The 22,293-nt window shown below is 53.1% G+C and overlaps 2 protein-coding genes across 7 annotated transcripts; one reads left to right on the plus strand and one right to left on the minus strand.

Moving 5' to 3' along the window:
* Positions 1 to 2,967: 2,967 nt before the first annotated feature.
* On the minus strand, positions 2,968 to 8,057 carry Pih1d1 (PIH1 domain containing 1). Of its 5 annotated transcripts, none has more exons than XM_047528448.1 (10): positions 7,839 to 8,057; positions 6,937 to 7,030; positions 6,342 to 6,408; positions 5,663 to 5,842; positions 4,592 to 4,653; positions 4,422 to 4,503; positions 3,957 to 4,086; positions 3,668 to 3,743; positions 3,208 to 3,351; positions 2,968 to 3,090 (listed from the first exon to the last, which is right to left on the minus strand). In XM_047528448.1, the coding sequence occupies exons 2-10, from the start codon at positions 7,024 to 7,026 to the stop codon at positions 3,049 to 3,051; spliced, it is 873 nt and encodes a 290-aa protein (XP_047384404.1). In that variant the 5' UTR covers positions 7,027 to 7,030; positions 7,839 to 8,057; the 3' UTR covers positions 2,968 to 3,048. The 5 variants fall into 5 exon arrangements, with proteins under 5 accessions (XP_047384404.1, XP_047384408.1, XP_047384407.1 ...); XM_047528452.1 differs by lacking the exon at positions 7,839 to 8,057 and adding an exon at positions 7,607 to 7,825 and having other exon boundaries at positions 3,990 to 4,086; XM_047528451.1 differs by lacking the exon at positions 7,839 to 8,057 and adding an exon at positions 7,646 to 7,822.
* On the plus strand, positions 7,794 to 19,330 carry Aldh16a1 (aldehyde dehydrogenase 16 family member A1). 2 transcript variants are annotated; one of them, XM_047528439.1, is made up of 17 exons: positions 7,795 to 7,993; positions 11,274 to 11,376; positions 11,687 to 11,813; positions 12,369 to 12,547; positions 12,645 to 12,722; positions 12,885 to 13,066; positions 13,151 to 13,303; positions 13,882 to 14,067; positions 14,222 to 14,317; positions 14,508 to 14,644; positions 14,792 to 14,897; positions 14,977 to 15,107; positions 15,430 to 15,597; positions 15,777 to 15,978; positions 18,122 to 18,307; positions 18,470 to 18,592; positions 19,035 to 19,330. In XM_047528439.1, exons 1-17 carry the CDS (start codon positions 7,904 to 7,906, stop codon positions 19,194 to 19,196), a joined length of 2,409 nt encoding a protein of 802 aa, XP_047384395.1. In that variant the 5' UTR covers positions 7,795 to 7,903; the 3' UTR covers positions 19,197 to 19,330. The 2 variants fall into 2 exon arrangements, 1 of the variants encoding a protein (XP_047384395.1); XR_007105404.1 differs by lacking the exon at positions 19,035 to 19,330 and having other exon boundaries at positions 7,794 to 7,993; positions 15,830 to 15,978.
* Positions 19,331 to 22,293: the final 2,963 nt, after the last annotated feature.

Consider the following 22,293-nt stretch of genomic DNA (forward strand, 5'->3'; position numbering starts at 1 on the left):
CGCTCGGGGGGAAGGAGGCTGCGAGTGCCGACTGCCTGGGGGCTGTCACAGGACTCAGCACCGGGGGCGGGGCGGGGCGGGGCGGGGCGGGGCGCGGAGAGGCCCCGCCTCAGAACACGCTAAATCCCGCCCCTTACACGTTAGACACGCCCCTTTCCCAGCCCTCCCATCCTCTGTCTCCGCCTGTCCATCCCAAGACTACGCCTCCAGTTTCTGAACTCACTTGGAATTACATCGACCCAAGATAGCTCCAACCTCTCTAGGTCCTCCCACCCGGATTTTCTCTCCGCTTCTGAATTCTCTTCCTCATCCTAGATTTGGTTCCCCACTTCAGTCCCCCCTAATTTCCTCCTGAGATTTCATCCCCTACAGTTCCATCCTCCAGGTCCCATCCCTACTACTTTTGTAGTCCACTTCCACCATTTCCAGGACCAGAGTTCTCACTCAGACTTCTTTTTCCTCTCCTTTAGGAATTCTTTCCCCCTCAGTTCCCGCCCCTTCTTCTATCCACCCCTTGTCCCCTCCAGTTCTTACCCTACCCAATTTCTTCATCCTTGGGTTCCATTCTTTCCCTCTTGAATCCCACACCCCGTCAGTTCTACTTCGCCGCTGGATTTGTCCTTCTCCCAGTTCCTTCGATCCCTGAGTTTCATTCCTCCCTCTGAATTTCATTCCCTACTGTTATATCTACCCCTCCATAGCTGGATGCGACCCCCGTGGTTCTCTCCCTACTCGGAGTTCTCTCCCCATTCCCCTGGGAAGTCCGCGCTCTGAGCTCTGTCCTAGCTCCCTGGGATCTGTTCCGCTCGTCGAGTGGTGTCCTCACGGGTTGAGTTCGGGCTCCACCTCTGGGTCCCCGCCCCCTAAATATACCCGCCCTCTGAGTTCTGTCCTTGCCTTCAGGGATCTGTCCCCGTCCCCTGAGCCTGTCCCCTCCCCTGGGGTCTGCTTTGGCCGGGGACTGTCCCTGCCCTCTGAGTTCTGCCTCCATTCCTGGATTTCAGCTCTGTCCCTAACAGGTTCTCCAGACCAGCCCTTCTCCTGGGCTGTCCACCTCCAGATCCAGGCTCCAGCTGGGTGCTCCTTTCCCCACCGCCTCCCCGCATCGGACCGCAAATGCATTTGAGATTAAATTTTCATGATGCGGCCAGCGAAGGGGTGAGAGGAGCAGACGGCGAGGCGGGCGGCGCCGAGAAACCGGGAAACCACCGAACACCGCGTCCTCTGGCCTCCAGGATGGACTGGCTCGGTCTTTGGGTCTCACAGTTTTGTCTGTGCTTGACAAACTCCCGGATCCCCGGGAGGAGAAGACAGACAGTGGGTCCGAGGAGAAGGGCGAACGCATTCACACGCGCCACCCTGTGGCGGCAGAGTCCCGGGTTGGGTGCGGAGGCGGCGGCCGCGGCTCGCGGCCAGGTGTGAGGGAGGAGCAGATGGTGCAGAGGAGGGAGTGGGAAGGGGGCCCGGCCGCTGCCAAATCTTGGCCCTCACCGGAACCATCACCATGGAGACCAAGGAAAGAGGAAAGGACCTAGCTCCACGCTTTTTCTAGACGTGGGAATGAGTTCGTTGGCTGCTGAGGGAGGGTCCGTATCCGAACTACAAGTCCCAGAGGTCGCTGAACCGCACAATGCGTTTCATCCCTCCCCCATTTCTGCTTGGGAAGTGCACCTGGGAGATGTAGTTCTGGGAGCCACACTCATGAGGGTGCGCTGCGCCCTCTGGTGGACACAGCAGCCACGTTCGCTCATTCCCTCTGGGGCCAGAAAAACCTATCAGAGGGCTTCACCAATTTACTCCCTCCAGACCCAGTTCGCTCGGTTCCCATCACCCTGGCCTCCTCTGTTCTTCCAACATTTACCAGTGAGGTTCCTCCACTTATTTATCCTCCTAGTGCTAACTATGGAAGGAGGGTGTTGGTAGTAATTCTTTAACAAATACTGAGTTCCTACTATGGTACCAGGCATTGTCCCACCCAGAATTCAACTCAGCCAGGGAAGATCGAAGTATAAGATGTGAAAAAACTTCAGGTAATGTTTCAGAAAAAGGATGTGGGCGGCGAGGATGTAGCTCAGTGAAGCTGGGTGTGCTTAGTGTTGCAGTGGCCCTGGGTTCAATTTTCAGCATCAAGAAAGGGGGGTCTGGGACAATGGATGTTTGTGGAAGGGTAAAGTGGGGAGTACGTCCCCAACAGCATTTGCAAAGTCAGGAAGCAGACGACAACCTGGTGGCCTGACGCCCCAGAGTTTGGTGTGATTGTGAAATGGAGCAGCATTCAAGGAATGGGAAGCCCTCAGGTGAGGGGCAGGAGGGGCTAGAGACAGTGTGGATCCAAAGGGGTCAGGAAGTGCCCCCTTGAGAGGGTAACCACAGTGCAAGAGCTGAGGAGGATTCAAAACTGGTAGGTGTAGTGGAGAATGCTAGGTGGAAGTGACACAGAAGCCAAGAGAAAGTGGGAATAAATGGTGTGGTCACTATGGGTGTGACCAGTTCCCAACAAGAAGAGATCATTTGGAGGCAGGAAGCGGGCCAGGTCACACAGAGCCTCGATTGCTAAGTTGAGGGGCCTGGACCTTCTCCTGAGGGCTTCAGGGAGACAGAGGGCTGTGAACCAGAAAGAAACAGGACAAATAAAGGGAAAGACAGAGGAGGCTAGGAAAGAGTTCATGGGAACAGGATGAGGCCTGAACTGGGGTGAGGACTCTGGGACCACAGTCCAATGTCCTTCTTCCCTCCTAGTCTTTTTTTTGGGGGGGAGAGGGTATTAGGGATTGAACCCAGGGGTGCTTAACCACTAAGTCGCATCCCCAACCCCTTTTTAATATTTTATTAGAGCCAGGGTCATGCTGAGTTGCTAAGTGCCTGGCTAAGTTGCTGAAACTGGCTTTGAACTCTCAATCCTCCTGCCTTGGCCTCCCAAGTCACTCTCCCATTCTCTACCCCACAGATCCCTAGCCAGAAACAGAACAAAGGCAAAAATCTTTTATTTTAAGCGAGAGAAGTCATCAGCCTCTTCGCTACATTTGGAAGCATAAGGAGACATTCTGGTCAGGAAGGCACCGACAGAAGGGGCATGGCCACCATAAGTTGCTGAAAGAGGAAAAAGAATGAGGATTCAGACCTGGAAGTTCAGCCCCAGCCCCTCCTCCCTCAGACCCAAGGGCCTAGGCACCCCTATGTCCCAGCCCCAACCCCTCCCCCAGGTACCTTTCTCTTCCCGTGAAAGGCTGCCTTGCTCTCCTCGGAGTTGATCCGCAGGGGTATGTAAGTATCCAGATGATACAGCTGCTGGGGGTCCCCCATCACCAGGCGGTTCTCCCCGATCTCCAACGACAGCCCCAGGGCTCCATCCTGCAGATGCGGTGTAATCAGCCCACCCTCTCCAGCAACGGGACAATAATAACATGGCCGTGAAACAGTAGCCTCACATATTGGGAAACTACATTTAAAGGGCTACAGCATGTCTGACACCCTGGGTTCAATTCCAAGCACATGCACACACACAAAAGCCTGACAGCCCAGAAAAAGGGCCAAAGATAGTAATTAAGGAATCGCTCAGGCATCCTCAGGACGGCACCAGAAGGCAAGCCTCCTGACACAGCATATGGGTCTGGCACGTCACCCCACCATTCCAGAGCAGCTCTGTCCTGGCCCAGCGTGCACTCACCAGTTTGGGGAGGTCAATTTCACACAAGAGGAGGTCGGGCGCTTCCAGCCAAAGGTTCAGGTGAGGTCTCTCAGGGCTGAGGAGGAGCCAGGTCCAGAACTGAGGACAGCTGCCAGGCCTGTCAGCACAGTTCCCTCGGCCTGGCTGCTGCTCCCTTTCTGCCCACCAGGCCCTGCTGCCTCAGGATTCCCAGGCAAAAGCCCCAGGGCAGAGCCCAGTGTGGGGAAGGAGGACCAAAAGAAGGGCTCGGAGGTGTAGGGGAGTCTTTAGGATATCTGCGAAGGCCCACCCTTCCTCAGCTGGCTGGGAGCTGGGCGCATACAGGTTCCCCAGCTCCTGAATCCGAGGGCGCTGCTGGGAGCGGATGTTCTGCTGCGAGATGGACCCCATGAAAGTTCGATTCTTCAACATGCGCCATTCTGAGGGTGAATCGCAGAGTGAAAGATCACTGGATCAGGGGTCCCTTTGCTTTCAGGAGGTCCTGCCCAGAGGAGAGCAGTGCCAAGAGGCTCCGCCCCCTCCCTGGAGGTCTGGGTTCAGATCACACCAGAATCTTTGCTCTAGGAAGACCCACCCCTCCCAGGCAAACACCAATAAAGCCCACCCCAGATGCCCCAGGCCCCACCCCCACCTGAAGCCTCTGGGCATGCTCCACCCACTCCCTGGAACCTCTAGTCTTCAGAACCAAGCTAATTTCTCCCAAGGGTGGCATCTCTGATCCATTCCTTTCCAAAGCCTGGGCCACGCCCCTCACCTGGATTCAGCTGCAAGCCATATTTGTCCTCAAGGCCCTCCCTGGCAATGGTAACCACAAGCTCCCGCAAGAAATCACTGTTCTACATTGAGAAAGAGAAAAGTCTTGGTAGGGCTGAGGGTTGGAGGGAAAGGCCCCTCCCCAGGCCTTACCCACAGTTCCACCCCAACCTGCATCCTCCAGTAGAAGTCACTGTTGACAGCCACGTCGTAAGCAGTACAGCCCTGGCCTTCTGCAGGGAGAAAGAGGGTGAGATTCCCCAGCCCTCCACAGTAACCCCACAGTCCAGGCACAGGCAAAGAAACACCAACAGGAATAGCAGCCACAAGGAGCAAAGACAGAGGCATCAGGTAGTGACAGTTCAACACACTCAGTGCAGTCAACACTCAGACCAGAGTCCTCTGCTCTTGTTTCTCATCTCTGGTTCTAAAGTTCATGTCCCCAGGGTGGAACCTGCCCTTCCCCTGCTTACAGCCTTCAAGCCAAGGTCTGAGGCCCTCTGCCAGGTTCTGCATGGCAGGCCCTGTGTGGTGTATCCCTCCAACCTCTAGGGAGAAGCTTATTTCTCTCCAGTAACCTCAGCCTTTCAATTTCTTCCAATTACTCTGGATTACTGGCCAATTCAATACAATCACTGTATCCTCAGCCCCTCTAAAATCCTGTTCCTTCAAATCTTATATCTGGCGCTTCCTCCTGGAAGCCTCCCTCTGGGTCAGTGAAGAGTCCCTCAGGGCTATGTCCCCTCCAATGCAGCCCAATTCACACCACAATGAAATCGCATCCAGGCCTCTGCCTGAACCCATGACTGGAAGTTTCTCAAGGGTGGGATCTGGATATGTTCCTCTGGCACTGCCCAAAGCTTAGTCCCAGGCTTCTGGAGACACACGTAAATAGAAGAGAAAGATATGGAAGCAGAAACAGGGACAAGGCAGAGATGAAAATAAAGGAGAAGGGCAGAGGAGAAACCACAGATGAAAGAGTGAAAGCTGGCCCAGCACTAAGGCCAGGAGAATGAGCCCTCTGCCCACCTTTCCCCTCCCTGGATAGGCAGGAGTGCCAGCTTGTTCAGGTGGGCAGAATCAGATCTCCTCAGGAGACTAGGGATATGCCACAGGGAAAAGAACTAATGGGGGAGCAGATTTCCAGGACCTGAGGGAGAAGGATCCTGGGCCCTGGTTCTTGGGTTCTAGGGAAGAAGGGACTTAAGAGTCCAGACTCCTAGGTCCTCTGAGGGCACTGACTTGCATCCAGTTCAGCATGTGGCTCTCCCAGACTCATGGGGATACGAAACCCAGCTTGGTCCTCCTCCAGCATTTGAAGCAGCTCATCCTCAGTCACGTCAGCAGGAGGTGGGATGGAGGGAGAGTGACAGATGTTGATGAAAACCTTCCCTTCCGAAGAGTTGGTCTTTATGCAGAAACCTGTGGGAGTGGGTTTGTCCTGACCATCTGTCTTTGCACAGCCTCGGTCTCCATCCACCTTCTGCTGGGTCTGTTTCCCCTCCTACTTGGGCTCTTTATCCTCTTCTTTCTGGATCTTTTCCCCTTTCCATTCCTAAGACCCCTGATCCTCTTGCTGAGTCTCTGTTCTCTTCCACTGTGCTCTCCAACCTCCATCAGCTCTCTCTGGATCACTAGCCCTAGTGATTTCCCTGGGTGTCAGTACACACACATCAAGCCTTTATACCTTAATGTCTTGCTCCTTTTTGCTCTTTATCCCCCCACCCTTTGGTTTAGGTAGGGATCGAACCTCGGACCTCACACATGCTAGGCAAGCACTTGACCACTCAAGCTACATCCCCACCTATTCTTTCTTCCTTCCTCCGTGTCCCCTGGCCACAGAATCTATACTTGCTCTCTCTGGGTCTCGGTGTCTCTATGAGACACTACTCCTCTCCCTCTCTGGGATTGTTTTTCTTACCAGCCTGAGGTTGGATCTGCGTAGATCCTGATCTGGTGGTCTGGGCTTGCTGGAGTTCCTTGGAAGCCTGTGGAGAAAAACAGTCTTCAGGTTTGGAGTCTGTGCAATTGGACCGCTCATTTAGTCTTTAAATATTTACAGAAGGGTTTTTTTTTTTTTTTTCTTTTTTTGGTGCTGGGGATGGAACTTAAGGCCTTTTACAAGCTAGGCAAAACACCTTACCACCACTGAGCTTAATTCCTTTTTTTTTTTTTTTTTTTGCGATGCTGGGGATTGAACCCAGGGCCTTGTGCTTGTGAAGCAAGCACTCTACCAACTGAGCTATATCCCCAGCCCTGAAGCCATTCTTATATATGAGAGTTATAGATGGCACAAAAAATTAGACATTCCAGGTCCTCTTCCTCCTTCAAGTACCCAAAGAACAGCCCCAAACCCATTCCTATCTTTTCTCAGAACCTAGCAAACTTTAAGCCAAATAACTACAATTCCCATAGGCCTGTTGCCGCCCTAGTGCATCCTGGGAGCTGTACTCCCATTTCTGAGCACCGCAACATCCTCCAGTACACAGGGACCCAGGAATCCAGTCAGTCCGCACCTGCAGCAGTAGCTCCTGGAACCGCGCCGTCTCATCACCCATCGTCTCTGCCTCGCTTAGCTCTGGCACCAGCAGCTTCGAGTCCGCCATGGCCCTAGGAAGAAGATCTAGGTGTTTTCAGCACCCTCGACGTGGGGAAATCTTCCCGCGATCCGAAACCTGGGGCCTGCTTCCCGGCCCTCAGTCGCCTGCCTACTCACTATTCTACTAACTTTTTATTCGAAAACCTAAGAATCTGGCCTGAGGCTACAATTTCATTCTAAACCAGACACCATCATGAAATCCTTTGGGAACCAATATTCCAGAACGCACTCTCGGTCCTACTGGCCAAGAGTGTAAACGAAAACCACACTTCCGGTCCCTTTGTAACCAAGGAACAAGAGTAAGCCACACTTCCGACTACCCCAACACTCATTCACCAAGCAGGCAACCTTTAAATCATTTTCCAAGTCTGCAGCCACGCCTCTCCCCACAACCAATCAAAAATAAGTCCTCAGGTGGATGTCCAAATGCCACCCTTCCATCTTAACCTCTGTTGACCAGATTACAGCGCCTTTAAAGCTTGCCACACACTAGATCTGAATCCCTAACAATGTATTTCGAACTAAAAGCTGCACTTCCTATCTCCAATGCAAAAGAGGGGCGGGAAGACACATCACTGCGAGCCAACCTTCTAAACGCGGAGCCCTTGTGTTAGCAGTGTACCCACAATTCCGGTCTCCATGCCTCCTGGCGTGAGCTCACATGTTCCAAACTACATTTCCCAGAGCCGGCCTGTAGGCGGGGTCACCCGGCCCCAAGGAGGGAGGCAGTGGGCGGGGACACGCCCCTTTCAGTAGCCCCGCCCCTTCTCCTTAGTCCCGCCCTGTTGGTCTTGGAGCGGGCGGTACCGCCCTTCGGACCTCCAGATTCCTTCCTTTGGCCAGGGCGCCCCGCAGTTCTTCGCGGAAAACCGTGCGGGCAGGAGATGGCTGCGACGCGCGCAGATTTCCGCGCGCGAGAGATCTTCACCACGCTGGAATACGGACCGGTGCCCGAGAGCTACGCATGCGCACTGGTGAGGGCCTCTGGCCGTCGCTGCCCACTGCCTTCCACAGGCCTCGCGGCCGCTTCTTCCGCGCGGACTCCCGTGATCCACCGCGGCCGCCACGCAGCTCCGCCCCTTTGGGCTCCCGGGATTCCCGCCACTGGCTAGGACCCGGCTGCTGTTTTATCCCTGTAGAGTCCCTAGGGTTTCTCGTGCTCCACGGTCCTGAATGCCTTGTGGTGATTGCTCAGGGCCCTTCCTTATTCTCCCCGTGAGACTCGCTTGATCACCCGGAGACCTTCAGGACCTGCGGGGCACCTCTGGGCTTCCTCAGGGGCCCCTTAATGCTTATGGGGCTCGGGGGAACTCGGGACCTCAGGATACAATTAGAACTTCCTGTAATTGCCTGCAGCCCCAGACTTCCGTGGGGCTCCCATGATCTCTCTGACTCTCAAAATGCCCCAGAAGTTCCCATAATTCTTCAGGGCCCCTTAAGTTCCTCTTGAGGCGCCAGTGAGCCCCTGGGTTTCCTCAGAACTTCCCAGGACTCTCGTGATCCCTCAGGGATCCTCTTGGGCTCCCCATGGATAGGTAGAGCGCCTGGAATTTTCTGTAATCCCGAGGGTCCCGCAGAATTCCTTCATGGAGTCCTCGTGATCCCGCAGGGTCCTCCACGGCATGAGGAGGCCGGACTTTAAGGAGGAGGGCAGGAGTCTGGCGCCAGCTCTGAATCTGGGAGAGAATGGGTGAGACAGGTCCTGGGGGTACACGGTTTGGAGGATTGAGAGATTAGGGGCTGGTCTTGGCATCTAACCCTATGTCTGGGTGACTGTCCCTGCGTGGTGAATCCAGAAGGAGCGGAACTGAAGGAAAGGCCATGTGAGAGCTCTGGAGTCCTCCAAAGCAGTGTGCGGGAGTCCAGTGCTACTTGGGCCGGTACTTCAGAACAGAAAGATAATTGAACTGTAGGAATGAGTAGAAGTGTCACTATGTAGACTCAACAAGATCTGGGACAAAGTACAGAGAATCCCCACTTGGAGGCTGGTTAGAAATAGAATGTCCTGAAGCAGCAAAAATGAGATAATAACTGATATTTATTGGATGCTTTCTGAAGTGCTAGCCTCTATGCAAAACGTGATCTCATTTAATCCCCAGAACAACTGAGAGATTCTTGTCATAATTTTTGTAACAGCACACAGAGAGTTGAAAAGATAACAAATTTTGCTTAAAAGAAGTGAAGATCTGAACTTGAACCCTTGGATTCTGAACCCATGGTTTCTCTCCCAGCAGCATTTGCTGTGGGCCAGACTCAACAAATGTTTTTTCTTTGGCCTGAGCTTTGTTTTTTGAAAATGTCCATTACTGGACAATTAATTCCATGTAAACATCCGGGATTCCAGCTTGTCTTCAAAATAAAATTCCAAAATTTGCAACCTTTGACTCCAGTTGCCTGACAAAAGTCATCTGGAACCAATTGCCATTGTCATAAATTAAACAGGTTGTAAGCTGTTAGTCTGCAGCAGGCCCTCTTCTGTGTACTTGACCTGTTAGGACCTTGTGGATATTCTTCTGGATTTTTTTTCTTTTGGGGGGAAATTTTCCATTTTCCACAGAGTAATTGGTACTTATGAACTCCACTGGCCCCTCACTCCACTTCAGCAGTCACCCACACTTCATCCAATGTTGATTCCCTTTATCTCTTTATTTATTTTTTTTAAACAAATCCCAGATGTCATGTTATTTTCCCATACGTTTTTCTTTTCTTTCCTTTTCTTTTTTCTTTTTCTTTCTTTCTTTCTTTTTTTTTTTTTTTTTTTTTCTTTTTGGGTACCAGGGGTTGAACCCAGGGCACTTGACCACTGAGCACATCCCCAACCTCTTTTTGTATTTTATTTAGAGACAGGATCTCACTGAGTTGCTTAGCACCTCCACATTGCTGAGGCTGGCTTTGAACTCACGATCTTCCTGCCTCAGCCTCCCGAGCTGCTGGGATTACAGGCGTGCACCACCCAACCTGGGTACCATACATTTTTGAATCTTTATTTCTAACAGATAAGGACTGGTTTTGTTGTATAACTGTCATGTCATTGTTCTATTTCACAACATTAACATTCTTTAATATCTAATACCTAGTTCGTGCTCACATATCCCTGACTTTCAAAAATCCTCTTTCCCCTGTGGGCAAGTGTTTGGAACTCTGGGTGCAGGGTAATGTGCTAAGAGGATGCTAAAAAAAGAGTTTGTAGGAGAAAGGAAATGTATGTTGGATCAGCATCATGGAACGTGTAGAGGGTGAGATTCAGTGAAAGTACTGTTGCTGGACATGAATCCTGCATGGTTCCTTTGATCCTCACCACAGCCCTGTGAGGAAGGGATGGCGATCCACCCTCCTCCACAGGGCTCAGCAGAGGAGAGAGTATTGTTATAACCCCCTGGCTAAGGTTACACATCAGGAAGTACCAGAGCAAGCATTCAAACTCCAGGAGCTCCCCCACAGGCTACCCCTGGGCAACACATATGTGTCACACCTGGTGCTCAGGTAGATGCTTCACAACCACATAGGCTGCCCATGGCAGGTCAGTGTCAGACCTGTCTTCAGTGGGAATCCTCACTGCTCCTCTGGGTGAGAACAGCTGAGATGGGAAGGAATAAGATCGCATGGATGGCTGCAGGAGCCCCCTGGCTTAGAAACCCCACATCCCAAAGAGAAATATTGATATAGTTTCATGAGCATTGCTTCTAGAGTACTGGGCAGGAATATGCCCAGTTGCAAGATCACTCCAGGAAGCCCCAGAGCTCTGGCTTCCTGCTAGATATTTTTGGTACATTTCTAGTCTTCCTAGATCAGGTGTGGTGGGCCAATCTGGAGTCAATGTTTCCTAGCAACACAGCTGAATTATGTCAGGTTTTTAGGGAAACAAAGTTAACCTGAGGTCATTTCTTCATGGAAAAGAGAGAATTTTTATTTTTTGTTCAAATTCTCCATGTCAATAAATTTCATAGGACATCCATCCTGTGTCACTGATGGGAATATAAAATGGTGCACTTGCTTGGAAAACAGCACTAAGTTAAGCATGGAAACAAGCAAACAAAAAAAGATTACAGGGGTGGGGTGTGGCTGGGAGTGTAGCTCAGTAGAAGAGCATGGGACCCTGGGTTCAGTCCCCAGCACCCCCCCAAAAAAAACCCAAGAAGAAACTGATGCATGGTTGGGGTCAGGGGTACAAGTGTCTCTTCCCTGAGGACTCTTGGTAGGGATTGAGCTGCCCCAGCAGCCTCACAGGCCCTTTTCCAAACTCTCTTCCCCCAGGCCTGGCTGGACACTCAGGATCGATGCTTGGGCCACTATGTAAATGGGAAGTGGTTAAAACCTGTGCACAGGGATTCTGTGCCATGTCAGGATCCCAACACAGGTATGAGGTGTCCCCTGGTCATTAGGGGAAGGAGCAGGGAGGGGCTGGTGTCTGATTCTTCCTGAGGGTAATCCTCCTAATGGTGGTTCCAAGTCCCTACAAAGACTCTTTGAAGTTGCTGTCTACTAAAATCCTTTCCTTGCCTATGGGAGGTGATCAGAGCAAAGACCAGTGACAGAACAGCCCAGATGGCTGGGGACTAGCTGTACTGCCCTAAACCTTCACAGGCTCCAGGAACCTTAACTCCTGCCAGTTCTCACACGGGCTCTGCACATCTCTCCTATCTCTGTTCCCCCACTTTTCTCCCCAGGAGAGAATTTGGCCACTTGCCTCCAGGCCCAGACAGAGGATGTGGCTGCAGCAGTGGAAGCAGCTAGGAACTCCTTCCTGAGCTGGAGCAAACTCCCTGGTTCCGGACGTGCCCAGCACCTAACCAGGTGATGCAGTTGAGGTGTGGCCCCGCAGGTGGGGAGAAACTGCATCCTCCGGCATCCACTGGAGACAAAATGGCGACTCCATTTCCCAGTCTCCCACTGAATTGACTGGCAGCTAAGTCTCATATTCCCAGCATGCATTTGGGTCTTTAGTGACCACAGTATCTTTTTCCTACCATTCACTGGTAGCCAGAAAGCCTCTATTTCACAGGAAGTACTTCAGGTTCATCAGGCCCCCATTTCTTAGCAGTTCATTGGGGTTAGTGTAACTCCAAACCCCATTTTCCAGCATGCTTTGGGGGCAACTAAGGACAAATATTCCATTTCCCAAAATAGAGTTGAAATTAAAAACTGTCAACTTCCCAATATGTTTTGGGGGGTCACTGGTGGCCAAGACCCTTCCACAGCACTCTCAGGGTTTGAGAATTTCCCCAACTGCATTTCTCACAAATCTTTGGTGCCTTCTGCCTCTGGTAAATTGTGAGGATGCCCCAGAGACTCATGGGGATGGTAGTCCATGTTGTCTGGGGAAGGACCCTCCCCTTACTTTCTCCATAGGCTGGCTAAGATGATGCAGAAGCACCAACGGCTGCTGTGGACCCTGGAGTCCCTGGCGACTGGGCGGGCCATTCGCGAGGTTCGAGATGGGGATGTGGCGTTGGCCCAGCAGCTGCTGCAGTTCCATGCAGTCCAGGCGTACACCCAGGAGGAGGCACTGGCAGGCTGGGAGCCCGTGGGTGAGAACCCGGTCCCTGCGCCAGTCCCCTTCTCCTACATGACACAGTGTGCCAGACCATGTAATAAGTGTCCCCTTATTATTTTTTTTCCTTGCAGGCGTTGTTGGCCTCATCTTGCCACCCAGGTTCTCTTTCCTTGAGATGATGTGGAGGATTTGCCCTGCCCTGGCTGTGGGTAAATGATGGGCCGGGGTCTCGGCTCTTAGATCTGAGAGAGGAGATTGGGGGTCTGGACCCCTGGATCTGAGGAAGGAGGGCTGGGGCCTGGACTCCTGGGATTGAGAGAGGAGGGCTGAGGGCTAGATGCCAGTGTCCTTGAGTTATCCCCTTTCCTCAGGCTGCACTGTGGTGGCCCTTGTGCCCCTGGCTTCCCCAACGCCCCTCCTCCTGGCCCAGCTGGCAGGGGAGCTAGGACCTTTCCCAGGGATACTCAACGTGATCAGTGGCCCTGCGTCCCTGGGGCCTGCTCTGGCCTCCTGGCCTGGAGTCCAGAAGGTAGCCTTCTGTGGAGCTATTGAGGTATCTTCAGGGTTGGAAGTGGGGTGGGACAGGACTGGGGCCTGGAGTGTCCTGCCCTCGCTGAAGCCTGCAGGGGTCCCTCAGGAAGGACGTGCCCTTCGGCGGATGCTGGCTGGTGAGGGGGCTGAACTAGGCCTGGCATTGGGCACAGAGTCACTGCTGCTCCTGACGGACTCGGCAGACGTGGACTCAGCTGTGGAAGGTGTTGTGGATGCAGCCTGGTCTGACCGCAGCCCGGTGAGATCTCTACACTGATGTCCCCAACGTCCTTGGGGACCACTGTGTCTCTGTAGACCTTGGGATTTCAGTCTGTCTTCACTTGGTTGGTTCTTTGGGTCTTAAAATGCTGTCTCTGGGGCTGGGGCTGGGACTCAGTGGTAGAGCGCCTGCCTAGCTTGTGTGAGGCACTGGGTTTGATTCTCAGCACCACATAGAAATAAATGAATAAAATAAAGGTCTATCAACATCTAAAAAAAAAAAAAATTTTTTTTTTTAAATGCTGTCTGTAGCATTGTGGGTCCAGGGCTCCTCACATCATTTTCGAATCTCCACAGCCAGCTTTCCTTGTCTTGGACAGTCTGAGGCTCTGTGTCCCTCATTCTTTAGGACTGTCTTCATTTTCTGAGTGTCCATGTTCCTACTTTTCCATCCTTGACTTCACCCTTCAATTCACCAATTTTCTATAACTCTTGCTCTGAGTTTGGTCCTTGCCACTTTTCCATGACCTTCCTCCTCCCTCAGGCCCAGCCCTCTGTGGGGTCCTGTTTTCCCCACTTGGCCCCTACTTTGCCCATCTGATGCCCTTTTCCTAACAGGGGGGCCTCAGGCTCCTTGTCCAGGAGTCTGTGTGGGATGAAACCATGAAGAGGCTCCAAGTACGCATGGGCCGGCTTCGGAGTGGCCACGGGTTGGATGGGGCTGTGGACATGGGGCTCAAAGGGCCTAGTGCACATGTCCTGGCCCAGCACTATGTGCGTGAGGCCCAGAAGCAGGGTGCCCAGGTAAGCTCTGTGACATAGACTGTGGGTGCTGAGGGTGGAGGAGCCTGGAGGTTCAACTTCTGGGTCTGAGGGAGAAAGATGTGGGGCCTGGACCCCTGCATCTGAGGGAGGAGGGCCTATGGTAACTTCAAGATCTATTTCTCTTCCCTCCTAGGTGTTCCAGGCTGGTGATATGCCCTCAGATAGCCCATTTTGTCCCCCAACCTTGGTCTCTGGCCTGCCCCCTGCATCCCCATGCGCCCAGGCAGAGGTGAGTCCCTGGGTCCCACAGGTCCTATTCCATTCACTGTCCTCAGCCAGTCATGGGCAGCAGCACCCTACCCTGGGGTGGTGACCTGTGACCTAGGTCTGAGGGCTGCTGCTTAGGCTTGTCCCTTAATGGATGGGGTATTAAAAGGAGGTGCTCGCCTAGCCACTGAGCTTCCTGACACCCCTTCCAGGTGCCATGGCCTCTAGTCATGGCCTCCGCTTTCCGCACAACCAAGGAGGCCCTGGCCATGGCCAATGGGACGCCCCGGGGAGGCAGCGCCAGCGTGTGGAGTGAGAGGCTGGGGCCAGCACTGGAGCTGGGCTACGGGTCAGTCAGTGTGCACTGAGGCACAAAGGGCAGCCTGTGAGCGTGGCCCCAGCTCCTCTTTTCCTTCATCTCCCATCTCCCTTCCATCTGGGCCTCTTCCTCCCACCCCCACTTCCTGTTTTTCTGATCTCTCCATCTCTGCTGCAGGCTGCATGTGGGCACAGTGTGGATCAATGCCCATGGCCTTCGAGACCCTGCAGTGCCCACAGGTGGCTGCAAGGAGAGTGGGCACTCCTGGCACGGGGGCCTGGATGTGAGTGTCTGTCCTCTGGTCACCACCCCCGTGTTGCCTTGTGTCATCTTGCACCCTGTTGACACCACCCCTCTCATAGGGTCTGTATGAGTATCTGCAGCCCTCAGGGACCCCAGCCCGTGCACGCTTCATTTGTGAGAATCTGAACTATGACACCTTTGGCCTTGCTGTGCCCCCAGCTCTGCCAGCTGGGCCAGAAATAGGGCCCAGGTGAGCTGTCCAGGGCCCAGTGGTGTAGGGTTGGAGGGCAAGTTGTATCAGGCTCCACCAAGGATGGGAGGACTAGAGGGAAGCTGGTTAGTGGCATTCCTGGGTCCCACTGAGTGTTGCTGAGTGTTGCATTCCGCATCTTAATGCCTCACTCCCTAGACCTGATGAGTCTCAGTTCTCCCTAACAAAGGTCTGTGCTGGTTCATGAGAGCAGTAATTTTAAAGTCCCCCAGAGGCTCTTGGGAGCTGGGGTGGTCTGCACAGTGGGGTCGAGCATGGGGCCTGAGCAGACCCAGGACCCCCTCACCTCTCTGGCACACAGCCCAGCACCTCCCTATGGGCTCTTTGTGGGAGGGCGTTTCCAAGCACCTGGATCCCGGAGCTCCAGACCTATCCAAGATTCTTCCGGCAACCTCCTTAGCTATGTGGCTGAGGGCGGGGCCAAGGACGTCCGAGATGCTGTGGAGGCCGCTCACCGGGCTGCCCCGGGGTAAGAGGACTCACATGGGAAGCCTAGGGGCCATGGGATGGCAGAGGGGCCGCCTGGGACCCCCAGTAGATGGTGGGCCCTGGGGTGCCTGGATTCCCAGGGTGGGACTGTGGTGGAGTGGGCATCTGGAAAGTGCCAGGACCAGGACGCTGCCCCCAGTCTGCATTGTCTGCCCACAGCTGGGCAGGCCAGTCACCAGGAGCCCGGGCGGCTCTACTGTGTGCCTTGGCAGCTGCACTGGAGCGCCGGGAACCTGCCCTGGCCTCCAGGCTGGAGAGGCAGGGAGTGGAGCTCAAGGCAGCCAAGGCGGAGGTGGAATTGAGCGTGCGGCGACTCCGGGCATGCGGGGCCCAGGCCCAGGCCCAAGGCCACACCCTGCAGGTGAGAGGGGTCTGTGGGCAGGTGGACAGAGCAGGCAGCCAAGCAGAGAGTCAGAGCAAAGGCTCTGGAATGAGCTGGGTTTGGGGTTCAGACCAGCCCCACCCCCTCCCAGCTGCATGATTACCAGCAAGTGGCCTTACCTCTCTGCACCTGTTTCCTCATTTGGCCCACCTCCCATAGTAGTTGTCTAAATTAAGGTTATGGATACATTACTGGGCTGTGATATCCATTTAGTGGATATAACCATGATGCCTTTTCTTTTTCAATTGATGGTACTAGGGATCAAATGCAGGGCTCATGTGTGCTAGACAAGGAGCTCCACCACTGAGCTATATCCCCAGTCTACAAGGGCCTTTTTTTAACAAAAAAGAATAGAAGATAGAAAATAATGCATTGCACAGAATATTGTTTCCTGGAATTTTTGTTTTATTTATATACATATTATTTGGTTCAATATTCATACTGGCTTAGCCAGGCATGGTGGCATGCACCTGTAATCCCAGTGACTCTGAAGACCAGGGCAGGAAGATTATAGGTTCAAGGTCAGCCTCAGCAATTTAATAAGACCCTACCTCAAAATAAAAATAAAGAGGACTGGGGGTGTAGTTTAGTGGTAAAGCACACCTAGGTTCAGTCCCCAGTACACACACACACACACACACACACACACACACGCACACACGCACGCTCACACTCACACTCATACAGAAGTTTAATATGGATGAGTCATGGGTCAGTGGCTCAGGGCACCACTGGAGTGCTCAGGGTTAGGGCTGATAGAAAGATGGCGAGTCCCTTGACCTGTCTCCACGTCCTCCTCCATAAGTAGCATGCAGTTTACTGTTGTGATCAGTCTCATGCATTTGTGAAAACTAAATGAGTTAAGCACTTATCACCTGACAGACAGCCAAGGACTCAAAAGATGTCTCCTCATGGCTGGCCAGGGAGTAGGGAAGAGATGCCCAGGCAGAGCGCTGCCTAGCCTTGGTAACACACTGGCTTCCATCTCCCGCGCTGGGAAAGGCAGTGGGCAGGGGAGGGAAGGAAGTCAGGTATGGTGGCACTTGTCTCTAATCTCTGTTACTTGGGAAGCCAAGGCAGAATGATCACTTCAACCCAGGAGTTCAAGGCCAACCTGAGCTAAATAACGAGACCCCCCCCCCCCCCCCGCCACCTCCAAACAAAGAAAGAGTAATTCTTGGGTTTTAACCCAGGAAATGAGAGCGTATGTCCTTACGAAGATTTATTCAGAGGTGTTCATTATAATAATGTTCACCATTATCCATAATAACCAAAAACTGAAGCAACCCAAACATTCGTCAGTGAGTTAATAGATAAACGAACATGATATATCCAACAATGGAATCCAGCTCAGCCGCCAAGGGCAGCAAATATGCCACAACATGGACTAACATGGAGTAATTACACTGAGCCGAGAAGCCAGGTGAGAGCAGACACTGAAGGCTGGAGTCTGGCTCTGTGGCAGAGCACTTGCCAGCGTGTGCGTGGCCCTGGCTTCCATGCCCTGCACTACAAAAAAAACAAGTAAATAAAAACCACAGTGCAGACTGTAGGACTCCATGGCTATACCATTCTAGAAAACAGAAATTCATCTTTTGCGGGAGATGGCAGATCAGGGATTGGCTAGGGACATGGAGGGCTCAGATAGGGTAGGAGGTGGGGGTTAAGAGGCATGGGAATGGGGGTGGCTTGGGTGTATGCATACTGTCAAAACCCGTGAAACTGTACCCTTTACAGTGAGTGTAACTTGGTGAATGTCAATTATATTCAATAAAACTTTTGTAAAACACACACACATACACAAACACAAATCAGCCCACAGGCTGGGTTCTCGGCTCTCTGCACGAATTTTATGCTAAAAACAAATCTGTACGGTTGGCACCATTATTATTTTGAAGGTAGGACACAGGCACAGAGAGGTTAAGTAACTTGTCCAAGGTTTCCTAGCTGGTGGGTGGCTGTCCGACTCTGGAGTTCTCTATACCCTGCACCATCACCTGCCATATAATTATTAGAGTTTTTATGGAAAAGTGCAGATGGGGATGCAAGGAAGAAAGGGGCAAGTGACAGAGAAGGCTGTGGGAGGTAGTCAGCTCCCTTGATCTGTCCCCTGTCCCTGCAGGTAACAGGGCTGAGAGGCCCTGTGCTCCGGCTTCGGGAGCCGCTGGGTGTGCTCGCCATTGTGTGCCCTGACGAGTGGCCCCTGCTTGCCTTCGTGTCTCTGCTGGCCCCTGCCTTGGCTCATGGCAACACTGTAGTCTTGGTGCCCAGTGGGACCTGTCCTCTGTTTGCCCTGGAGGTCTGCCAGGTACAGTCTCACCTGCCTGTGCATTTTCCTGCTGCTCCCCCCAGGTATACAGGAGCTCGGCTGTCTTCCCATCCTTGGTAACCACAGTAACCCCAGTCCCAGCATCCACACCTAAGCCAACCCGATGCACCCTCCTGACCCCACTTTCCTCTCACCCGCTAGGATATGGCCACCCTGTTCCCTGCTGGCCTCGTGAACGTGGTAACAGGAGATCGGGACCACCTGACCCGCTGCCTTGCCTTGCACCAGGACATTCAGGCCCTGTGGTACTTCGGATCTGCTCAGGTACTCTTTCCTGGAATCACAGCCCTATCCCCTGAGCACTCCTGTTGCTAAAGGGGAGAAATGCCTGGCCATTTAGAACCCTGGTTGGTAAGGAAGAGGATCTCAAAGACATTGGTTGACCTGTTGCTAAGGATCACACCCTAGCAACAGAGTCAGGTACAAAGTCTACCCTCTTAAACATCCTTTTGGCAGCAGATGGGAACTCCAAGTTAACAAGGCCTGGGGCCTCATTCCTTTGAACGTGGGCGTTGAAGCAGAGGAAATTCCCTAGCCACAGGGTCAGCCTCTTTTCCCTCAGCATCTGGAAGTCTTGTTTGCTAGGAGCAGAGCATCCAGCTAGGTCAAACCTTGAGATCTCTCCAAGGAGTCCTCATTGCTAAGGAAGCAGCTGCTTAGTAACCAAGCTGCTGGCAGTGCTGATCCTACCCTCTCCCCATCCCAGGGCTCCCAGTTTGTGGAATGGGCCTCAGCAGGAAACCTCAAGCCCGTGTGGGTGAACAGAGGCTGCCTGCGGGCCTGGGATCAAGAGGCCGAGGGGGCAGGCCCAGAGCTGGGGCTGCGGGCAGCACGGACGAAGGCCCTATGGCTGCCCATGGGGGACTGATGTGTGAGTGTCGTGCACACCATTCTGTATGGAGAAGAGATGGATTCCAATAGATACCAGATGCCTGGAACTTTCCTCTCATGGTTCCTGGGTCCTCCAATAAACTGTCTACCCCACCCTGGGTGTGTTTCTGAGCGGGGAGGGGACAGCACCTTCCAATCTGTATGAACCCCTCTAGTTTGGCAGCCCCGTGGGCGGCTCTGGGACAACAGCACTTGTGAGACAGATGACAGGGACTCTGAAAACCCACACACTGGGCAGTCTGAGGGGCAAGAGGAGGAGTCAGAGGGAAGTCCCTGGAAGGCTCTGTCACCCGCATGCTTAGGCATGGTTCCCATGGGTGGCGTCAGGGTCCTTCCCGTTAATCCTCCTGTTGCTTACCCTGCCTGGAGCCAAATGTGCCATTCAGGTCTCTGCCAGCATCTCGGGACAGAGAAATCTAATTGGCCAGCCTGCGCCACGTGTCTGCCTCTGGTCCAGTCACCTGGCGGGAGGTAGGCTCTCCAGCCAGTATATCAACACATACCAGTTGCCACCTCTGGCCAGGCACGTTCAGGGTGCTGGGGAAGCAGCTGCCTGCTAGTCGGCACCTAGCTACCTGGAGCCTATGTGCTGGTAACAGATGTGTGAGCTTCCTGTCACTGCTGCCACAAATTCCCATAAACTCAGAGGTTAAAAAATAACAATAATAACAAAATACTGCCTCACAGTTCTGGAGATCAGAAGTCTGAAATGAGTTTTGGTGAGCTAAGTCAACCCACAGGGCTGCATTACTTTCTGCAGGCTCCAGGGAACCTGTCTTGTGCCTTTACAGCTTCTCTACACCACCAACAGCCCTTGGCTCAAGTCCCCTTCTTCCGCCTGCAAAGCCAGCAATGGCTGACAGTCTTGCATGGTTCACACTGTTGTCTTTTCTTTTGACACATCTCTGACTAGTTCATCCTCCTCTGCCATTTCTAAGGATCATTATAATGACATTGGGTCCTCCTGGATTGTCCTAGGTCATCTCCCTATCTCAAGATCCTTCATCACCTCTGCCAAGTCCCTTTTGCCATATGTCAGCCATAGGTTCTAGAGCTTAGGATGTGGACATCGTTGGGGGACATAGCTCTGCCTGCCACAAAACAAGGCAGAAAACAAGTCAATTATTACAGAAAGACTGCTCACCTGGGCTGAATGAGAAGGGAGATGAAGGGAGCAGGGAAGAGAAACGTTGCTGTGACAAGGTGTGCCAGACTTTGCTGCATTAACAGCCACCATGTCTGCCCTAGGCCACAGAGCTCATTTCTTGCTCCCAATGCCTGTCCATCCAGGGTTGGCAGGGTCCTTCTGCTCTGGGAGTCAGCCAGGGAACAGACTGATAGAGGTTGTCTTACTCCACTCTGTTGCTGTCACTGAATGAACCCAGGGGCATGTAGCCAGGGAGCCACATGCCCAGCCCTTTTTATTTTTTATTTTGAGACAAGGTCTGGCTAAGCTGCTTAGGGCCTCGCTAAGTTGCTGAGGCTGGCTTTGAACTTGCCATCCTCCTGCCTCAGCCTCCAGAATCACTGGGATTGCAGGCATGGGCCACTATGCCCGACCAGACTGGCAGTTTGCAAGGAATAAAGATTCATGGTTCTGGAGGTCAAGAGGAACTGAGCCTATGGAGAACATCTTCGCTGCATCAGCTGAGGCAGAGGGCATGGTGTGGTGAGACGGTGCCAGTCTGCTGGAGAGCTCACTTTCACAGCAAAACCACTTCTGTAACCTGCTCCTCCATTAACTAATGAATGGATTAATGTCCTCATGACCCAGTCACCCCCCCAAAGGTCCCACCTCCAGATACCATTATCAGGAATTTGGGGATTACATTTTCAACGTAAAATTTGGGTGACACAATCAAGTTGTTGCACAGGCGCCCTGCAGTGCTCCTACCTCCATCACCGTCTGTGCCCAGCCTGGGAAGCTTCCACCCAGTGGGCCTGCACTTCCACTCTCATGTAGTCAGCTAAGCAAGCCATACAACCAAGCCTGAACCACGGGGTGGGTAGGCCAAGTCAGTGCAGCTGGAAAGAAAAGAGCAGTGAGAACCAGGCTGCAGAGGCAGCAGCACCAGAGCACCCAGGGAGGAGCTGGGAGCCTTGGAGAGATGAAATGTGGAAGGACCAGGGCCAGCTCACATCAGGGCCTTCTTACTCATTCATTCACTTTAGGGATTGAACCCAGGGGCACTCTACCACGAGCCACATCCCAGCCCTTTTTAGTTTTCATTTTAAGGCAGGGTCTCACTAAGTTGCTGAGGCTAGCCTCGAACTTGCCACCCGCCTGCTTCAGCCGCCTCACTAGGATTACAAATGTAATGCCACCACACCAGCTAGTGCTTTCATTTTAAAGACACACAATACATCTGCAATGAAATCATCATTTCCAGGTAGGTTTATTCAGAGTCTGCTGGCTTCATCAGGGCAAGACACTGCCATGCCCCAGTGCAGAGCTGGCAGCACTGGGCACTCAGCACAGCAGAAGGCATGCACTCTGTCCTCAGAGTGGGCCCCAGGCTCATAGGGTAAGGCTCAGTCTCAGACAAGCCTGTGCCCCCAGGTGTCCTCAGGCCACCTGTACTTCAGCCTAACCTGTCACAAATTCAGGGCTCCCATGAACTCTTCAGGTTTGAGAACTCGGGGAAGTGCTGTACTTTACAATCACAGTGTCGTCATAATGAATACAGACCAGGCTGGGCACCGTGGTGCACACCTGTAATCCCACCGGCTCAGGAGACTGAGGCAGGAGGATCACAAGTTCAAAGCTGTGGGGTTTTCCGGGAACCCCAGCCTCGGGCGTGGTCAAGATGGCGCCTGACGCTGAGCCAGAGGCGGCCAGCTATACAGTAAACAACCAGCGAATTCCAATAATTGGCTAGTTAATGATGTGACTAGAGCATGCCCCCCCCTCGTGCACCCGTCCTGTGCCTGCAGCTGTCCGCGTTTATCTTGTGTACTCTCCCCTGATTGACTGAAGTGTATATAAGCCTGGTGGGTGGGAGAGTAAAGGGAGAAGCTGAGGAAGGGACGGAAGAAGCGGAAGAACCGGCGGCGACGACGGCGGCCGCGGCAGC

Source organism: Sciurus carolinensis, chromosome 16, assembly GCF_902686445.1.
Source record: "Sciurus carolinensis chromosome 16, mSciCar1.2, whole genome shotgun sequence".
Classification (NCBI taxonomy): domain Eukaryota; kingdom Metazoa; phylum Chordata; class Mammalia; order Rodentia; family Sciuridae; genus Sciurus; species Sciurus carolinensis.

What these genes read in the sequence shown, in the direction of transcription:
- Pih1d1 (XM_047528448.1), bottom strand. Translation starts at nt 7,026, where the DNA reads ATGGCGGACTCGAAGCTGCTGGTGCCAGAGCTAAGCGAGGCAGAGACG. An exon ending in GCAGATCCAACCTCAGGCTG is followed by an intron (nt 5,843 to 6,341) that starts GTAAGAAAAACA and finishes CCACTCCCACAG; the next exon opens with GTTTCTGCATAAAGACCAAC. An exon ending in CCTTTCACGGGAAGAGAAAG is followed by an intron (nt 3,091 to 3,207) that starts GTACCTGGGGGA and finishes TTCCTCTTTCAG; the next exon opens with CAACTTATGGTGGCCATGCC.
- Aldh16a1 (XM_047528439.1), top strand. Translation starts at nt 7,904, where the DNA reads ATGGCTGCGACGCGCGCAGATTTCCGCGCGCGAGAGATCTTCACCACG. An exon ending in TTGCCCTGCCCTGGCTGTGG is followed by an intron (nt 12,723 to 12,884) that starts GTAAATGATGGG and finishes CCCTTTCCTCAG; the next exon opens with GCTGCACTGTGGTGGCCCTT. An exon ending in CCTGGCACGGGGGCCTGGAT is followed by an intron (nt 14,898 to 14,976) that starts GTGAGTGTCTGT and finishes CCCCTCTCATAG; the next exon opens with GGTCTGTATGAGTATCTGCA.